Source organism: Callorhinus ursinus, unplaced genomic scaffold, assembly GCF_003265705.2.
Source record: "Callorhinus ursinus isolate GAN/ISIS: 27379988/994484 unplaced genomic scaffold, GSC_fseal_2.0 scaffold21, whole genome shotgun sequence".
Lineage (NCBI taxonomy): Eukaryota > Metazoa > Chordata > Mammalia > Carnivora > Otariidae > Callorhinus > Callorhinus ursinus.
This window is the reverse complement of record NW_027397083.1, coordinates 62,775-83,566: the sequence shown is the minus strand read 5'-3', so window position 1 is coordinate 83,566 and position 20,792 is coordinate 62,775. Positions and strand designations below refer to the sequence as shown.

Here is a 20,792-nt window from a genome sequence, read left to right as displayed (position 1 = left end):
CTTCCTTCCTTCCTTCCTTCCTTCCTTCCTTCCTTCCTTCCTCCCTCCCTCCCTCCCTCCCTCCCTCCCTCTCTCCCTTCCTTCCTTCCTCCCTCCCTCTCTCTCTCTCTCTCTTTCTTTCTCTTGCCATTCAGGGCCTCCTTGGCCAACATTTTTGTTTGAAGATAGCTTAGTCTTCAGATTTTTTAAAATTTATTTATTATTTATTTTATTTATTATTTTTTAGAGATGGAAAGAGAGAGAGAGGGAGGGGAGGGGCAGAGAGAGAGGGAGAGAGAGAATCCTAAGCAGGCTCCATGTTGTGGGCTCAGTCTCACAACCCTGAGATCATGACCTGAGCCAAAATCAAGAGTTGGATGCTCAACTGACTGAGCTGCCCAGGTGCCCCTAGATTTTTAAATACTTGTGTTCTCATCCTGGATATATCAAACATGAAGATGATGGTACTTACTATGGGCTAAGTGAGATAACCCATATAAAATGCCTGGTATATAGCAGGTGTCCAATAAGTGTTGATTCTCCTCCATCCAAGCCCAGGACATCAGCCTGCCCTCCATGATACAGCTTTATTTCCATTACACAGTAGCATTCATCTCCTCCGGTGATCCTAGAATAGTGGGCCATGTCTCAGTTGGCTGAGGACATTCCTGGCTCATGCATGTTGTCCCAGCATAGTTATTAATAGCATCCTCATTCACTTTGAGCATCTGATTCTGACAAGCCATGGGATCATCCTACCTAGAACTTCTTCAGTGCCCTCCTTAGGGCATCTTTCAGTTCCTTGTTCCTTATACTGTAGATCAAGGGGTTTAGAATGGGAGTGATGAAGGTGTAGACCACGGACACCACCCGGCCCATCTCAGGAGAGTAGCTGGAACTGGGGGACAAGTATATAAAGCTGGTGCAGCCATACTGCAGGAGGACCACTAAAATGTGAGAGGAGCAGGTAGAGAAGGCTCGGTGGCGCCCTTCTGCTGACCGTATCTGTAGAATGGCTGCCATGATGAAGACGTAGGAGATGAAGATTAATGAGAGGGGGATGCTTAGGACGATGAAGCTGATAATGTACAGGGCAGTCTTGTGAACTTGTGTGTCTGCACAGGCCAGGCGCATGACTGCAGGCATGTCACAGTAGAAGTGGTAGATCTCATTGTTGTTGCAGAATGGGAGATGGAAGATTAAAATAGTCAGAGGCAGCGACAGCAGGAAACCCAGCACCAGGGACCCTACCATCAGCTCCACACACAAGGGCCAGCTCATGATGCGGGTGTATCTTAGAGGGTGACAGATTGCCACAAACCGGTCATAAGCCATGACTGCAAGCAGGACACAATCAGCTCCACCTAAGAAGACGAAGAAAAACATCTGGGTCCCACATCCCGGGATGGAAACAGGAGTTTTGCCCATTGAAAGGAGGTTTGCCAAGGCCAGGGGGGCAATGGCAGATGTATAGAAGATTTCTAGAACTGCCAGGTTAGCCAGGAAGAAGTACATGGGGATGTGGAGGGAGTGGTTGATTTGGACAAGGACTGCAACTGTGGTGTTTCCACTGAGGCTGGTCAGGTACATCACCAGGAAGGCCACAAAAATCCCCACCTGGATCTTAGGGTCAGTGGAGAATGGATGAAAGAAGAACTGAATCTTTGCCGTTTTATTTATTTCTTCCATAGATAATGTATTTGGTCTGGATAAAGGAAAGATGACATGCATCTTTAGGCACCTCCCATGCAATATGATGCATTTGTACTCCCCTGTTCAGTGTTAGAGCACTTTCTGAGGCACCTCAGCGATTATGTGCACACGCTTTCATGTTAGTGCAGATCATGCAATATTGTAATTTACACATTTGCCACCCCTCACCTTTCCTCCTCTACCCTCAAGTACCAAAGCCCGAGAAATCCTCAGTGGTGGGGATTTGGATGCTCTTTGCTTTGATTTTTTGCCTAGCACAGTGCCTGATATAGAAAGCTTTCCAAGGAGTATTTGCTGAATGAATTTTTGAGTAAAGTCAATTTAAAGTTCAAAGTTACAAAATAGATAAAATAGCGTTTTAATTCACTACGTGAAACTTGAAACAAAAACGTCTTAGGAAAGTGTCGTTAGATGTACGTTATAATTTTAAGAGAGCCGTGGTACTGCTACACTGATAATGCAACACAAATTGCAAATTAGCTCACCCCCGAGAGATGTCATTGACTCATCCTGCTTCCTCTCCTTTACCCGATTTGTTCCTAAATACTGATCGTTTGTCCTACAAAAATTTCTCCTATCTATTGCTTTGGTCCTTTCCCACTGCCCCGGTCGGTCCTATCTGTTATCTTACATTTAGGTTTCTTGTGATAACCTCCTATCTCTTCTCCTGTATTCCTTCCTCTTTTCTTCATTGTGTATCCTGCTCTCCAGGATCACGTCCTCCACCTGCTTCGGTGCCTTCCTGTTGCTTACCTGACAATCTTCGTGCTCCTCTGCTGATTATTCCAATCTCTCTTGGACCTGACTGTTTGAGGCTAATCCCACTATGGCCCCAGTTATCCCTGTCATGTACCGTATGGTCGACTCATTGGCCTCCTCTCCATCATTCTCCTTCCTGTTTCACATACTTCTGTTCTCCTTCCAGTCAGAAATCTCATCTTCTCTCTTTTGCCTCATACAAATCCTGCCCAACGTTCAAATTCTAGGTCATGTTCCTCTTTTATGACGTCTTCCCAGGCCACTCTAGTTTAAATCTCTCTCTCCTTTCTCTGAAATTCTGTGTTGCTCAGAGTGTTATGATTTTATTTATTTAGTTATTTTTATTTTTTTTTAGATTTTATTTATTTGAGAGAGAGCGACAGAGAGAGTGAGAGAGAGAGCACAAGTGGGGAGGAGAGGGAGAAGCAGGCTCCCCTCTGAGCAGGGAGACCGATGTGGGACTCGATCCCAGGACCCTGGGATCATGACCTGAGCTGAAGGCAGACGCTTAACCGACTGAGCCACCCAGGCGCCCCAGAGTGTTATGATTTTAGTGCTAATACACTGTCTTCTACTGTATCTATTGGTTCTGTCCCAAATTATATTCTAGGTTCCCTGAGGACAGGGTATCTTATGACAAATTGTCATTTATTCCATGTTAAGTGCTAGGCATGGTGAAAAATGATTTATGTGCATTCGTTCACTTATTCCACAAAACTCCTTTAGGAAGTCTGTACTATTATCACCCCATTTTACAGATGAAGACACAGGATTAAAGAGGTTAGGAGATATTTTGAAGTCACACAGGTAGAAAGTGGGAGAGCCAGGATCTAACACAGTCTACTTAACCACAGAACTCTTACACTTAATCTAGGTTCCTACTATACCGCCTCCCTCTATACTGCTTCATATTTCCTAAGTAGCTTTGTTACTTGATGATATTTCAGCCATAGGTAGAACTCTAGATGGTCTATGGTAAAAAGAGCACCTAAGATCTGAGACCAAAAATGTTAGATTACACTATTTTCAGACTTGAGAGGCATAATTACAATCTAGACTATTGTTTTATCTAGTAAATGCTGCCCCTAACAATGCAACAAAAAGAATCTCCCCTATTTCTTCTGTTTCTTAAAAGATTTATTTATTTATTTTTTTATTTGAGAGAGAGAAAGAGAGAGAGAGCGAGAGCGAGCATGAGCGGGAAGAGCAGAGGGAGAGGGAGAAAGAATCTTAGCAGACTCTGTGCTGAGCATGGATCCCCATGCGGGGCTCTGTCTCATGACCCTGAGATCACAACCCTGAAGATCACGACCTGAGCTGAAACCAAGAGTTAGATGCTTAACTGACTGCGCCACCTAGGTGCACCTCCCTTCTTTTGTAAGGAGCAGGGAGAAAGGGTTTGGTTAAAAACTATGATATTTGGGTGAAGATGGAGGGAGTCTGGCTTAATTCATCCTTCATGAGAGAGAGCGGGAACAAAGAGAAGGTTCTCTGTGACCCAGGACCCAGTGTCCTGAGTGATGCCCAAAGAGTTTTCATAGGAGCTACAGTTTTAATCTCCTGCCTTCTGGTGGCTAAGAGTCTAGTCCCAAAACCAACACAGTTGTTTCGGGTTGAACCAAACCTATGCAGGTGATACAAATGAATAAGTCATTTCATAAGGACACTAGAGATTAAAAGTCCCAATGGTGCCGTCTGCTCATTTTTTTTTCTCAGTTACCACCTCCTTGGGCACAGGAAGTCCACCCAACCTCTTGGGCATAAATCCACCTAATCTCCTCACAGCACTTGTGTCTAAAGGCAATGCATAGGCTGCATTGGCTTCATTTTATTACAAGGTCTAGAAAAGGGAAGAGGAAATCAAATGTAGAGAAATACTATGAAATCCAGGGTTCTGAATAAGAAATCTGAGTACCACATTATCTAGCATATTATCTAACTATTCTCTCCATTTCTTAATGGAAAAGTTCCCCACTCATTGTGATCTCTTCATTGCGACAAGATGAAAATATAAGTTAAGTTCTATCAACTTTAGGTTATATGAAGTGCTTTTGTTATTGCAAAGAAGAAACCAAGTAGACACATTTCAAAAGATGGTCTGGAACTTTCAGATATTCCAAAATATTGAAGCAAATGTTGGACATCGTGCAAACAAATAACTGAATGCTTTGCTGACAATTCTTTATATAAATCTGGAGTGATGGTGGTGCTTGTTTGGATCTGTTCATGCTTCCTAAACCAGAATGTGTATATTCTAGAGTCGTCAGTGTACAAAACTGTGTCCAGGACAAAATGAAGTCCCAGGATCAACATGGTGCAGTTTTCTTAAAAGGTCAATTTTAACTTGAAGGTTTTTGGAAAATTATTTCATATAAAAAAGTGGAGATATGTACATAAAAGGAAGATCTGCATGAATTTTGGGGGGATAAAAACATAATATTTCCAAGAGATTTCTTACTTGCGATTGTTTACCAAGTCCTTAATATAAATTGTCTCTCATGCTGATTAATTAGTACTTAAGTAGAAAAGTTTTAGATGTACTGATTTAGACCATGGATTGGCTATTACTCAATGAAAAATAATTTTCCAAACTTCCCAAATATACAATCCTGATTTGCAGCTCCTCCCTTATTATTCCAAAGAAAACAACTAAAGTAGTGGTCAACATTTTCTAAGATAAGTATGGCTCAGAGAAAACGCCCAGGGGATAGCTAGTCTTTGGAAAGATGGTTTATCATCTCCTGAGACTGTTTACCATCATGCAGTGAAGAACATGGTTCCATGAGTTCTTTGTCCTTCATGTAATTCCTGTCCAAGTTGACTAGTGGCCACAGAAGGTCACAGATGCCCACAGAATCGGAGCTCCCCCAGGTTATTGGGTCTGTCTCTCCCAAAGAGATTGCCTGACTTGCCCAAGGTTGCACAAGTGGGTCATTTTTTAATTCATCATTTAAATATACAAGGTACTGTAGGGGATGCAAAGATGATTCAGATGCCATCTCCTCTGTGGAGTCACAGAAACAAGGCTGTTGGCCAGATTTTCCCTTATTCTTGTTCTGTTTAAAACTCTTGAATCCTATCTTCCCTTGTCAGTTTTGTTCAATTTAAATTGTAGACAACATTTATGACAAGGGGAGAAAAGGTAGTTAAAAAGTGGTCTTTTAACTAAGTTTGGTTATACAACCAAACAATCTTAGGACAATGCATATATTGAAAAAGGCATATAATTTGGGGGAGATGATGCTTCCAAGAAAGATGGTAGAAAGTAGGCTATGTTGGAATAAATGATGTGTACTCAAATTCCAGCTTTGCTACTCGCTAGTTTTGTGATCTTGCTAAGTCACTTGCCCTAAGACCCCATTGTTCAGAATAACACCTCACTTCTTTACAAGCTTGTTGTGAGGTGAAAATGAAACGATGTCCGTACAAGAACCTACTGGAATGCCTGGCACATATTAACTGCTCAATAAAGTATATTGATTCATTGATTCCTTCCATTTTCTATCTTGAGACTGAAAAAGATTTAAATTGCTGAGTGGGTGGAATGCCTGGCAGGTCTACCTGATATTTTCTGGGAAAGATTTTATGTCGCCTCTGGTTCCACTTCTAGTTTCCTATGTCCCCTTATATTGCAGAATCCCTCTTTAAATAGAATGAAGAATGACCACTGTCTCACAGATTAGTTGTTACAGTTAAAAGAGAGTTTATACAAAAATGCCCCGACTTTAGGTATTTCTGGCCTAATTGACCTACATGGCATATCTATTAACACAAAGGTGGACTCACCTGGAGAGGAAGATAAAATCTTAACTTGGGAGTGTTGATAGTGGGAAGAATAGAGAAGGAAGAACAATGTTATAACCATCATTCTAGGGCAAAAGCCCTGTTTGGAGCACAGGTATTTGTGGCTTTTGGAGATACTCATACCAGCTGTAAGGTCTATTCATACCTATTCAAAGAAAATGTTCCAACACCAGCTGTATCCAAACAAAAGATGTATTTCTCCTTACAAGACATTCTTGAATAACATTTTCTATATGTTTGAAAATATATGAATTTCATACATGAATTATGAATTCATAAATATCACTCATAAAATGAGATTCAAATTTCATATACATCTATATATCTGACGAGATTAGATGTCTGAAGAGACTCCTTACTTTCCAGAAGAGACTTCTGTGAGAGAAGAAGCTCCAGTGTGGTATCGCTTTACCGCTAACACGTTGAATCATATGGAATTTGTTTCTGAAAGCCAATAATGGTAGCATACAGGCAATTTCACATGGTTCAACATAATACTTTTATAAACATATTTTGAATATGTCACATGAAATATTCAGGCATTCGACAAAAAGTTATCCTCCTACTGCACACCAGTGGGTAACATTTATTGGGCACTCGTATGCTGTGGTAATCATTTTACAGGCATCATTTCACTTAAGTGGTCCTTAAGTCCAACAGGTCAACAGTCAATATTCAACAGGTACCTCTATTGTCCATATTTTTTCAGATGAGGAAATTCAGTCTTCTGGGTTTGACTGATTTACCCAGCTGTTAAATGGCAAAGTAGCACTCAATTCCTAGGTCAGTTTAGAAGCAAGTCTAAACTCCTACCATTGAAATAAACTGTATCATCACTGAGCAATGCACTATGTGTAAAGCTGAATGATAGGTGTCCTAGAGAGAAAAAAATTTTAAATTCTGATTGTCTCTTATCAACAAAACTATTTCACGGGAAAATGATGTGCCACAAGCCTTTCTCAGTTCATTGCAAAGTCAGTGCTCAGTCCCCTAATTTATGATCTCTCTCTTTCCTTTTTGCTTCTTCTTTTCTACCTCTTCACCAACTACCCATTTAATCAACAATATTTATTTTAATAAATCCTTTAAAAATATTTGTTAAGGCTCTACTCTATGCAAGGCATAGCTCGAGTGTCCAGGAGAAGAAGGAAAAGTGTAGAGAATGAGAGAAGCCAATGTTCGGAGAGCTCAACATTGAGAGCAGTAAAAATAGTAAAATTCAAATTCATTTAAGTACTTTATATAAAAGGACAACATGCCAGGGGAGCACAAACATATCTCTTTTTTGGCAATAATGTTTTTTGAAAAATTGCATGTAATCAGGATTATTTTTGAATGCATAAGGGGGATTCTTGATGTGAAGGAACCTTCTAGTCATTCCTTTTATAATAGATGTTTCCTAATTTTTCAGCTTCTGTAAGTTTGAGGTTTGCAATGATGGATATCTTTAAACTAGAGAAAGCCTTAAAAGTACTGACATCTTGGGGTGCCTGGGTGGCTCAGTTGTTAAGCGTCTGCCTTCGGCTCAGGTCATGATCCCGGGGTCCTAGGATAGAGCCCAGCATCAGGCTCCCTGCTCCGCGGGAAGCCTGCTTCTCCCTCTCCCACTCCCCCTGCTTGTGTTCCCTCTCTCGCTGTGTCTCTCTGTCAAATAAATAAATTAAAATCTTAAAAAAAAAAAGTACTGACATCTGTATGTTTCAATGCTAGTTAGCAATGAACTCTTAATCTGATGTAGAGTAAGATTCCTTGACCATTTTGGACAGAACCTCCTTCTTGCCATTCATCAGTTGGAAGAGCATGAATTTTACAGTATGCATTCTTGAGTTCCCCTTAAACCATCTGGTATAAAACATTGGTTCTGAGTAGGAACTGGACTTTGACTCTTTCTGTGAAAATTTCCATCTTTAGTTTCTCTTCCCTGGCCAGTGCCTACCACAAGGCTTGGCCTAGTTACAAGCTAGGGATTTTCCTAATCTTCTCGAATCTGGAGTCTGGGAAGAGATTCTTACCTTATACTGGACTCAGTGGACTGCAAGCCATTGCAGATTTACTTGGATCCTTCGCTAAACACTGAGGACCCTGGAGTCTGCTCCTAGGTCCTTCTGTCCTCAGTAGGTCCCTGGGCAGGTATGCTGACCACTTCTAGATTCACATGTCTCACTGATTCAGGGCACGTTGCTGGGTTTTTTTTTTTTTTTATTATGTTGTGTTAATCACCATACATTACATCATTAGTTTTTGATGTAGTGTTCCATGATTCATTGTTTGTGTATAACACCCAGTCAGGGCACGTTGTTAAAACTCTTCTGAAACTCAGCAGGCTTCCTATCTAATCAACTCTTAGCTTGAAGGCGTGTTCCATCCTGCCTTTTTCTTTTTTGTATGAGGTAACATCTGGGCTTTACTCACTACATCCCTGTAGCCTAAAACCTACGTTTGAAGTTCCCCTGATATTCAGACTTGAAATTATCATCGAATAAGGACATTCATAACTAATCTGGCTAAAGGGACATTCTTGGTCCCCTGAGATGTCTGAGGTCTGCCTGAGAAGCATAAAGCAACAAGATTAAATACAGTGTTCCTTAAGAATTAAAATTACATCAGGATTATCCCATTGGTATATCTTCCCTGGGGATTATCTTTCAGTAACTTGTTGATAAGTTCAGTGATGAGGTCAGTTGGGGGAAAGAAAAATTATTATTTTCACTTGATTTACCTTGAAATCATGTTTTTAAAAAGTTAATTTCTACATGCAGCATTATTCTCTTTCCTTCTTTTTTTTGGGGGGGAAGACATTCTGCCATATCCTCTGCTCTCTTTACTTCTGGAAAATTAATTCCTCTTAATTTTACTTTATATTTCTAATATTCCTTCTTGGTCTACTTTGCTGGCTTCTTCTCTTTCCCTAACTTCCACTCAAGCTGGGTCTCGGTCCTAGGTCCTCTTTTCTTTTTACATTTCTTTGCAGATGATTCAGTTCAGTTGTTTGGCTTTAAATACAAGCAACAGGCTGATAATTCTCAAATGTGTGATTTCCAGCTAACCCGGTCCCTGAACTTCAGACTTCACTGTCTATTTGACATTTCTGTTGGATCGATAATGAGTATCTTCTATTTCATACATTCAACGCCAAACACTCACTGTCTACTTGGGTGCTCTGTATTGAACCATTCAAATCCTGACAGTAGTTTCTTAGTAATATATGTTGAGATTAATGAACACTGATGCTTCTTTCAATTTCATCCAAAGACATGGTTTTCTTTCAGTGTTCCCTGGAGAAATGAAGGACCATTTAGAGCTTTTTTCTTTTTAGAAAGGTCATTCATGAAATTATGGAATGAAAAGGGATTTTAGAGGTCATCTAATGGTTACCATCTCCAATCCCCAAATCTCAAAGGCCTTTTGAGATTATTAATGGAGTTTCCAAGGTAATTTTAATATTTCAAAAGCCCTAACATATGTCATACATTTTCCTGGGATGGTTTTATTATATCATCATCATCATCATCATCACTTGTGTTTTTGTTTATTTAAAAGATAGAGTTGGGGGGCGCCTGGGTGGCTCAGTCGTTAAACATCTGCCTTCAGCTCAGGTCATGATCCCAGGGTCATGGGATTGAGCCCCACATCGGGCTCCCTGCTCTGCGGGGAGCCTGCTTCTTCCTCTCCCCCTCCCCCTGCTTGTGTTCCTTCTCTTGCTGGGTCTCTCTCTGTCAAATAAATAAATAAAATCTTTAAAAAAAAAGATAAAGTTGGGGGGCACGTGGGTGGCTCAGTCCATTAAGTGTCCAACTCTTGATCTTGGATCAGGTCTTGATCTCACAGTTGTGAGTTGAACCCCGCATTGGGCTCTATGCTAGGCAGGAAGCCTATTTTTTTTTTTTTAAAGGTAGTAATTTTCAAAACATGGGGTTTGGAGGCAATATATATAAGAATGGCTAAAATAGGGATACCTGGGTGGCTTATTCAGTTAAGCGCCTGCCTTCAGCTCAGGTCATGATCCCGGGTCCTGGGATGGAGTCCCACATCGGGCTCCCTGCTCAGTGGGGAGCCTGCTTTTCCCTCTCCCTCGGCCTGCCAGTCCCTCTGCTTGTGTGCTCACACACACACACTCTCTCTCTGTCAAATAAATAAATAAAATCTTTAAAAAAAGAAAAAGAATGGCTAAAAGAGTAGGTCTGAATTCAGACAGACTTGGATTTGAGCCTTGGCTCAGCCACTGGCTGAGTGTGTCTTCGGGTAAGTTAATTAAACTTTCTCAGCCTTACTTACCTTACCTGCGAAGTGGGAATGATAGTACTGCTCCTCTCTCATAGAGTAGTTGTGGAGATTGAATGGGATAATGCATGTGCAGTATTTATCATGTCACCTAACCCTTTCTTAGCTTTACAATTTTGACTGTGGGGTTCATAGAGAAAACACCGTAAATAAAATTTGTATGATGCAGAGAATGTTGAGAGCTACCGACTTTATTCATCCTTACTTCCAGATATTCATCCCCAATATTTTATGTTCCAGCTAAAATTGGCAAACAAAAATTGTATATATTTGAGGTATATAATGTGATTTTTTTTATATATGTATACGTTGTGAAATGATTATCACAATCAAGCTAAATAATGTATCCATCACCTCATATAGTTACTTTTTTGTGTGTGGTGAGAATACTTAATATCTCTTCACTTAGAAAATTTCAAGTATACAGTACATTAACTGTAGTCACCATGTTGTTACAGTAGGTATCCAGAACCTATTCATCTTATAACTGGAAACTTGTACCCTTTGGCCAAAGTGTCCCCAATTCCCCCACTCCCCAACCCTTGGTAACCACCCTCTACTTTGTGTTTCTAGGAGTTCAACTTCTTTTAGAGTCCACATTATAAGTGATATGACTCAGTACTTGTGTTTCTTTGTCTGGCTTATTTCACTTACCAAAATCTCCAGGTTCATCCATATTGTCACAAATGGCAGCATTTCCTTCTTTTTCTTGCCTAATTACTTTGGCTAGGCCTTCCAGTGTTATGTTGAATAGAAGTGGCAAATAATACATTTATGCTCAGAGCTGCTGAAAAGTTATCTGATGATGGACTTCAGCAGAGATGCTTTATAAAAGCTCTGAATAAAGTAGGAATAGAAATAAACTGCTTAAATATGGTTAACTTTTAGCTATTCTGTGAATATTTATTGAGTGCTTACTGTGTGCCAGGAACCAGGAGTATAATGGGGAATCAATCAGGAAAGATTTCTGCTCTTGTGCCTACATTATTGAATGCTGCTTCTGACGTAGGCAACTCTTCTAAATATGTCGCATGTATCACTTACTCTGCATAATTACATTATGAAGGAGGTGCTACTATTACCCTCATTTTTCAGATAAGGAAACTGAGGACCACGATGTCGAATAACTTACCCAAGGGGATGTAACTAGCAAGCACCAAAATTCAAACCTATGCTGTCCCTAAAGCAGGAATCAGCAAACTACGGGCTACATGTTACATCTGTGGGCTGTCTGTTTTTTGTAAATAATGTTTAACTGGAATGCAGCCATGCTTATTCATTCCCCTGTTGTCTAAGACTGCAGCAAAGTCGAGCAGTTGTGACAGAGGCTATACGGCCCACAAAGCCTAAAACATACTCTCTGGGACTTTACAGAAAAAACTTGCTGACTCCTACTATAGAGCCTGATACTTCATGGGAAAATGACTATATTAAAATCTCACAGCAGGCATTAAAATGGTGGAATAATTAAACCACGTTCACAAAATATCAGGTGCTAGACAGAACACTTGCTATCACCATGATTAATCAACACTTTCTGGAGGTTCTAAATAATGCAGTCAGACAAGAAAATAAAATAATAGGTCTCAGATTATATGATTTTACATAGGAAATGTAAGGAATTTTAATTTAAAACTTAAATATGTTAAATGGTCTGGGGTGGGGCCCGAGAGTCGGCACAGTACCAAGCTCCCAGTTGACACTGATTCTGCTGATCCCCGTTATTGTACTTTGAATACCAGTGTATTCACTGCAAACATGTAGTCTAGAGTGTAGCTTTGAAGTCCTTCAAATTGGGTTTTATTCCTAGCTTTCTCTCTTTTAAGATACCTAATTTTGGTCGAATTATTTACTCTGAAAGCCCCAGTTTTATCATCTGTAAAATGGAGGTAATCATGGGTAATAATGCACAAGACACTCTTAGCAGAGAATGCGCCCATAGTAAGTATCCAATAACTGCCAGCTCTATTAATATCTTTTATAGGTCAAATTTCCTTTGACAACCCGTGGAAATGCAGAGGGCAATAGGAAATATCCAAACTACTTATTTTTTATAAAGCCGGTCAGATAAAGTAACGTGCTGGAGAGGAGAACCACGTATTTTTTTCTCACATCTAGCCAGATCTCCATATAATTGATATTTGAGGGGGAGAAGGAAGGGTAGAAGGAGCTGGGTGAGTTCGATTCTGGGGCCACCAGTCATCTTATGGCATCTGATCCTCCTGACCATCTCCCTGCCTCTTCTTCATTTCTAGTATGTTCTCTACATCATAGATGAGTGACCTTGTAACAACACAAGGGCCAGCATATCTCTCTCCTTAAAACCTCTAGTGGTTTCCCATAATACTTACAATGGAATCCAGACTTCTAACTGTGGCCCTCAAGTCTCTGCATGATTTCGGCTACCTTCCTCTGGCTTCCTCTTTCCTTTTTCCCCATCGCTGACTCCTCTGCATCCGTCCATCCACATCACTGTTTCTGTGGTTCACTAAACCAGCCAAATACTTGCTGCCTCAGGACCCTTGCATGTGCTAACGCTGCTCTCCAAATACTCTTTCCCTTCCATTTATTTTTACACATTCCAGCAACCTCCCAAAAATTATTTTATTTTACTTTTTATTGTGATAAGAATACTTTTTTTTTTAGATTTTATTTATTTATTTGAGAGAGAGACACAGCAAGAGAGGGAACACAAGCAGGGGGAGTGGGAGAGGGAGAAGCAGGCTTCCTGCAGAGCAAGGAGCCCGATGCGGAGCTCGATCCCAGGACTCTGGGATCATGACCTGAGCCGAAGGCAGACGCTTAACGACTGAGCCACCCAGGTGCCCCTGTGATAAGAATACTTAACATGAAATCCACCCTTTAAATTTTTTTGTGATTTTATTTTATTATTTAAAATTTTTTTTTATTAAATTCAAGTTAATTCACATACAGTGTATTATTAGTTTCAGGGGTAGAATTTAGTGGTTCATCAGTTGCATATAACAGCCAGTGTTCATTATATCACTTGCCCTCCTTAATGCCCATCACCCAGTTACCCCATCCTCCCACCCACTCCCCTCCAGCAACCCTCAGTTTGTTTCCTATAGTTACGAGTCTCTTATGGTTTCCTTCCTCTCTGTTTTTATTCTAATTTATTTTTCCTTCCCTTCCCCTATGTTGATCTGTTTTGATTTTAAAATTTTTCAATTGAAATTGACATATTATATTTTATTAGTTTCAGGTGTGCCACATAGTGATTCGACAATTATACACATTACAAAATGCTCACCACAAGTGTAGTTACCCTCTGTCACCATATGAAGTTGTTACAGTATTCCCGATGACAATCCTTAGGCTGTATTTTAATCCCTGTGACTTATTGATTTTATACCTGGATGTTTGTACCTCAAATCCCCTTTATCTATTTAGTGTACAATACAGTATTGCTCAATACAGGCATGATGTTGTGCAGCAGATTTCTAGAACGTAGTCATCTTGCATCTGCTCTTTTTGTTTACACTTTCAGGCCTCCATCAAGTTACTTTTCCAGAGGGGTCTTCCTTGACTCCTTTAGCTGAAATTGCCCGCCCCCACCCCATTACTCTGCTTTATCTTCCATACGCACTTATCATTACCTAAAACTATATGATTATTTTTTTCTTATTTCCTGTCTGTTCTTTCTTGCGAGGATGTAAGTTTCACGAGGTCAAGGGCTTTATCTCTCCTGTTCACGGCTCTATCTCTACTTTCCACATCAGTGTCAGGGAATAGAGTAGGTGCTCAGTAAATGTCAGATACAAGAGCTCAGTGAGGGTTCTTGCGAAGGAAAGACAGGACGTGGTTAACCTCAGGTTCTGACATCCCTCAGGAGAAGTTTCAGGAGACTGGCAGCTCAGCCTCCCTGGCTCCCGAATGATATGGAATGTTTCCAAGCTCTGAAGGAAATAAATGCTTAAAGAGCCCTCTGCTAACTTACCCTCCCAGGGCTTTTCTACCAGCCTGAGGTAGGTTTTGGCGTTTGTTTAGAAAAAGGCTCTTTGATGATGGGTTCCTTCATTTTTATTTAAAAAATACTTTAGGGGTGCCTGGGTGGCTCAGTTGGTTAAGCGTCTGCCTTTGGCTCAGGTCCTGATTCCAGGGTCCTGGAATCGAGACCCCCCCATCGGGCTGGGGGGTCTACTTCTCTTTCTCCCTCTGCCCCTCCCCCTGCTCATGTTCTCTCTCTCTCTCTCTCAAATAAATAAATAAAATCTTTAAAAAATACTTTAAAAATTTAGGTGATTAGACAAATGTAAAAAAATTTGCAAAAAACATGCAAACATACTCATTTCTGCCAACACATATTTATAACTGCCTATGGTCTCTCAGGGCTTTGGTCCAGTTATAAAGTTTCACAGCCCTATGAATGTGGTGGGTACTTGGCCTTGTTTGTTTATACTTAAACTGACAGCCCTCTATTTACACTTCCTGTTTTTTTCAACACTGTCTTCTCTACTCTTTTCTTAGCAAAGGCCTTCTAATCCACTGAATTCATACACCGTATCATTTCATTACTCTTTAACCGTTGGACATTTTAGTTCCTTGTGGGTTGTGCAATTTGCTTCTTTCTTTTATATCCAGGAACAATACTGCTAGGTGGTCCATTGTGAAGAGAAAAATACTTTTCTTAAGGAAAGAGTCTGTATAAATTGTTTACTTTGCTCTAGAAATTTGCAAAATATTGTCCTCTGCAGTTTGAGGACAATACTGCTTGTCTCTCTTTTTATCATGTTATAAGCTTATAATTAAAATTATAAGAGTTTTGACATTTATTATAGGATTTTGGAGAATACAGAACAGGAAAAATATCCTTCAGGCTCATCACTCGAAGACTGGATTTTTTTTGTGGTGCAGAGATTGTAACTTTTTAAATTTCATTTTTTGTGTAGTATTCTATCACAAATATTTTCACATTATGACATTGTCTTCATAAATGTAATTTTAAACAATTGCACAGTATTTCAGCAACTGAATCTAGCATTTTGTATTAGGTTATTTTCATGATTTCCTATTAAAATTACGCTGTGATTTTTGCCTTGTGTATAAAGCTTTTTGTTGTTGTTACGGTTGTTATATTTTAGGTTAATTTCTGACTTTAGAGTCCTGAAGTGGAATAACTCAAATTCAAATATGCATTTTTTATTTGGAAAATTTCAAACCTACACGAATTAAGAGGACAGTATAATGAATGCTTATGTATGAGTTACCCAGCTTGGAAAATTGTCCGTATTTTGACAAATACAAGCATTTGAAAAATATTTTCCCACAGTGTCAAACCTTTCAACCCTCCACCAGTGACCTTGGCAGTGCTCATTTCTCCACAACGTTGACAGCACTGAGGATCATCCTTAAGATCTAAACCCAAGGAAAACATAATATTAAAACTTGGCTTACTTTGTTAAACAACAAAAATAATTAATTTGCCATTTTTGTCACCCCTGTAATTTAGTAGAACAGTGTTTTTGGCCTGGTCTGGCCTAAGTATCCCCCAAGAAGATCAATGCAAGGAGCGCTCTGTAGCTTTGGCCATTCGAAAGTAATTGAAGATTCCACAAACATCAGAAAATACTTGCATGCATGAGCAAGCCTACCTTGCAGCAAATTCAAACTCAATGCAATTTAAGGGTCATGTGCATAAGGACCTAGTGACTTGGAATAAAGATGTGAGTTCAGGTGAGATGGGGCAGTGGGGCATGTTCATGGAGTGATTTCCTGAACTTCCACCCCACCCTGTGAGTCATGCTAATTTTATTTATAAAAATATTTTGTGACTCAGCCTGTCATAATTGTGTGTGATACTACAAGAATAAGAGGTTCCTTTGCTTTTTTTTCCTTCAGCTTTATCAAGGTATAATTGACAAAATCGAGGTTCTTTTGCTTTTTAAGCTTAAAGTCAATGTGGAGTAATGTGATTTAAAAAGTGTTTAAGAGGGATGCACCTAGGCACACCTGGGTGGCTCAGTTGGTTAAGCATCTGCCTTCGGCTCAGGTAATGATCTCAGGGACCTGGGATCGAGCCCTGAGTGGAGCTCCCTGTTCAGCGGAGTCTGCTTTTCCCTCTGCCTCTGTCCCTCCTCCCTGCTTGTGCTCTCTCTCTCTCTCTCTCTCAAATAAATAAAACCTTAAAAAAAAAAAGAGGGATGGATCTAAAAGTATGATAAGTTCAGTTGGCAGGAGGGTGAGCCCCGTAGGAGGGCATTAATCCCTATCCAGGGTAGACACCATAAAAATGCAGGTGGACCTATGCAAGAAAGCAAAGTAAGAGTAGGGTTCATGTTTGGTAAACAAAACAAAACAAAACAAATTGGATTGTTGAATGCTGAAGGAAAAAATACCATACAAAGTCCTGACTGGGGAGGATAGCTGTGTGAGCTATTTAACTCTGGGCTTCCAGGTCCACATTTCTATTGGCTAAAGGGCAACACCTGTATTTCCTGCCTTCTGGGCTCGACATGAGAATCATATGCTCTTGGTATAAATATGAATTTTTAAATTTTTTCCTTATTTATTTGAGAGAGAGAGCACAAGCAGGGGGAGCATCAGAGGGAGAGGGAGAAGCAGACTCCCCGCTGAGCAGGGAGCCCGACTCAGGGCTTGATCCCAGGACCCGGAGATCATGGCCGGAGCCGAAGGCAGATGCTTAACTGACTTAGCCACCCAGGTGTCCCTAAATATGTATTTTTAAGATGTTGTTATGGTAACTGGATAATCAGAGTACTAAAGAGGCATGTGAATGATCAGAGGTGTTTATATATATGCAAAGAATGAAGATCAAGGAAAGAATGGAAATAGGAAAATAGGAGACCCTATTGAGAACCTACTGGGTGCATTGGGCTTTGCACTTTCAGACACAGAATCTCATTTGATTTTCACCACACCTCGGAGGTGAGTGTTAGGCTCTCTCCACATTTAAAAGGAGAGCGCTTGGGGGCACCTGGGTGGCTCAGTCATTAAGCGTCTGCCTTCGGCTCAGGTCATGAACCCAGGGTCCTGGGATTTAGCCCCACCTTGCGCTCCCTGCTCCGCGGGAAGTCTGCTTCTCCCTCTCCCACTCCCTTGCTTGTGTTCCCTCTCTTGCTGTCTCTCTCTCTCTGTCAGCTAAATAAATAAAATCTTTTAAAAAAGAAAAAAAAGGAGAGCACTGAAGTCTGTAACTTCTCCAAGGTCACATAGCTATAGAGTAAGCAGTGGCCGGGTGAGATAACATTAACTGCACTCCAAAGGAAGTAGTAAGGGTAAGTACTCAGTGATTGCAGACAGTGTTTTGAACATGGCTGGGCCAGTTCCAGGCTCAAGGACAAGGAGAGTCACTTTTCCCATGACTTCTTTCCTTGTTCCAGGCCTAATGGAAGAGGAAAACCAGACGGGAGGGGTCCACTTCCACTTCCACCCCTTCTTAACAGACCCCAGGGTGGCTCCCCTCATATTTGTGGCCCTCTTGCTGTTGTACTTAGGAAGTCTTGTTGGAAACATCACCGTTGGGCTCACCGTCTGGAGAGATTGCTCCCTCCATACCCCGATGTACTTCTTCCTTTTTGTTCTGGCCATGCTGGAAATTGGCTACTCTACGAACATTGCTCCCCTGACTCTGGCTAGCATCCTTTCCATGGGGCAGATGCTTATCTCTCTCCCTGCCTGTGGGGCCCACATGTTCTTCTTCATCCTTCTTGGAGGGTCTGACTGTGTCTTGCTTGCTGTCATGGCCTACGACAGGTACGTGGCCATTTGTCACCCCCTGCATTACAACCTCATCATGAGTTGGCAGCTCTGCGGGCAGATGACTTTAGGTTCCTTGGGGCTGGGATTCCTGTTGTTACTGCCCTTGACCATTCTGGTCTGCCACCGTCCATTCTGTGGCCACAGTGAGATCTACCACTTCTTCTGTGACGTGCCTGCAGTCACGCGCCTGGCCTGTGCAGACACCCATGTGCATGAGGCCGTTCCCTATGTCCTCGGGGTGGCCGCCGTGGTTATCCCCTTTCTCCTTACCTGCCTCTGCTATGGCTGCATTGTGGCCACCATCCTGAGGATGGATTCAGCCGAGGGAAAGCGCCGGGCTTTCTCCACCTGTTCCTCTCACCTCATCGTGGTTCTCCTGCAGCATGGGAGTTGCACCCTCATCTACCTTCGCCCCAGCTCCAGCTACTCTCCAGAAGAGGGCTGGGCGGTGTCTCTTGTTTACACCTTTTTTTTCACCAGTGCTAAACCCCTTGATCTATAGCATAAGGAATCGAGAGGTGACTGATGCAGTAAGGAGACTTATGGCAAGAACGTGCTGGTTCAGGAAAACTTCCTAGAAAAATATTCCTTCCTAGAAAAAATATTCCCCAAACCAGGAGTAGGGGCATGATCTGAAGGACAGGGAGCTCCAAAGCAAGAAGGAAGGAGTGGAGAGAGAACCGTCTCCATGGCTCTCTCAGCCTGTGAAATGATCATCAGCGCGAATTCCTCTGCTTTTTAGTGGATTCCAGTGAGGAATTGGCCCTGCCTACTTAGCCAGCCTCCTCTCTCATCATAGAGCTCAGCATAAGGGCTGAACAACAGTGTCAGTGAAGAAAAGGATGAATAAATGGACACATAGAGACACAGTAGCAGCTGACACAATGGATGCTGTCCTCTTACCTGTTTTAAGAACCTACAACCTTGGTGGTATGCAGGCCCAATGGATTCATGTATTCGAATGTCTTATGACCTTTCCCTTTGCCTGCTCAAGTCCCACTGCCTTAATAAAGTCTGTCCAGCCACTCTTCTGACAGTGATCTTTCTCTTTTCACTAAATCACACTTCTTTTTATATAACTAAGTTTCATATGTTTTGGCATTGCCTTTATAATAAGTCTATAAGGCCCCTCGGGGTAGAAGAAATGGCTTATTCTTTCTTCTTATTTTCTGGTGAGTCCTGACCTTTTTCCTTTACGTAAAAGAGAGGATGGTGATAACAACAGCCTTCCTACCTCAAGGGGATTGGATGGACAGTCCAGTGAAAATGTGGATGTGTGAAAATATAATAGGAAACTACAGAAGAAGCCACGATTGTTACTTATTTAAGTCCTCTGCCACTTACCCTCGAACGGCTTTTACTAAGTTGTTCAAGTCCTGCCTTCCTGCTGGTCTGATCAGCCCTTCCCAAAGCAGTAGAGTCAGTGGCTTCTCATCACAGCAGGTGGGTCCTCTGACCCTCTCAGGGGAACCCCAAACCATAGCAGGCAATGAGCAGGACTGTTAGGGACATTGGTAGTGGAGACCAGAAGGAGGATTTAGAGTAGGGAAAGGTATTTCTAAGACATCTTCCTTGATAAGAGAAAAAGAAAAGAATCCCGTTCTCTCTTGATGTTGCTAGTGATAAAAACTAGCCTCTTTCATATCTGATTGTGTTACATGTGAGAAAGAGGGGGACTATGGAATCCTGATGGTAGAATTCCTGGGGCATCCAAGTATTTTTAGTTGTGCTTATGTGGAGATTCAATAGATATGTTATTGATAGCAATGGTGTTTGTTGGAATTAATATATTACTTCTCTACTTTTTTTTTTTTAAAGATTTCATTTATTTATTTGACAGAGAGAGAGACAGTGAGAGCAGGAACACAAGCAGGGGGAGTGAGAGAGAGAGAAGCAGGCTTCCCGCTGAGCAGAGAGCCTGATGTGGGGCTCAATCCCAGGACCCTGGGATCATGACCCGAGCCGAAGACAGACGCCCAACGACTGAGACAACCAGGCACCCCTACTTCTCTACTTTTAATTTATTCTGTTTCCAATATGCTTGCACAAAAGGTGTGAAGCAGTTTAAAAATACTTCGATACAAATGTTAAAAACACATAGGCAAGAAGATTGGGGTAAAGGAAAAATTTAGGTGTGATTATAGAGAATATAGTAGTAAAATTATATGCAGAAATGCAAACCATGTGCTCTCTACAGTCTATACAATGGTCACCTACAGGTATCTGAGATTTCTAGTAACCGAGGAAAAGAATAAAATAAAATTCAGTTGGAAAACTCAGAGTTCACAAAATAATGTACAGTAGAAATATGGAGAAACCTAACTTTTTTTTTGTTAAATCTCAGATGTAAAAGAATCTTTTCTCACAATTTTTCAGAGGAGAATATTGCATGTTTAACAACATACCAGCAATTACAATAATAACACTAGCTATCATTTATTAAGCACTGAATAATGTGCCAGACATTGTTTAGGTGCTTAGTACATCTTAACTCACTTGATTCCCACAACATCTTA

The 20,792-nt window shown here is 41.1% G+C and overlaps 2 protein-coding genes across 2 annotated transcripts; one reads left to right on the top strand and one right to left on the bottom strand.

Moving 5' to 3' along the window:
• Positions 1-738: 738 nt before the first annotated feature.
• LOC112829021 (olfactory receptor 10V1) lies at positions 739-1,668 on the bottom strand. Its single transcript, XM_025878310.1, has one exon. The coding sequence runs from the start codon at positions 1,666-1,668 to the stop codon at positions 739-741; it is 930 nt and encodes a 309-aa protein (XP_025734095.1).
• Positions 1,669-17,902: 16,234 nt separating this feature from the next.
• Positions 17,903-18,778, top strand: LOC112829002 (olfactory receptor 10V1-like). Its single transcript, XM_025878282.1, has one exon. It carries the CDS (start codon positions 17,903-17,905, stop codon positions 18,776-18,778), a length of 876 nt encoding a protein of 291 aa, XP_025734067.1.
• The last annotated feature ends 2,014 nt before the right edge of the window (positions 18,779-20,792 follow it).

Excerpts from the sequence above, each read along its gene's own strand:
- LOC112829002 (XM_025878282.1), top strand. The coding sequence starts at position 17,903 with ATGGAAGAGGAAAACCAGACGGGAGGGGTCCACTTCCACTTCCACCCC.
- LOC112829021 (XM_025878310.1), bottom strand. The coding sequence starts at position 1,668 with ATGGAAGAAATAAATAAAACGGCAAAGATTCAGTTCTTCTTTCATCCA.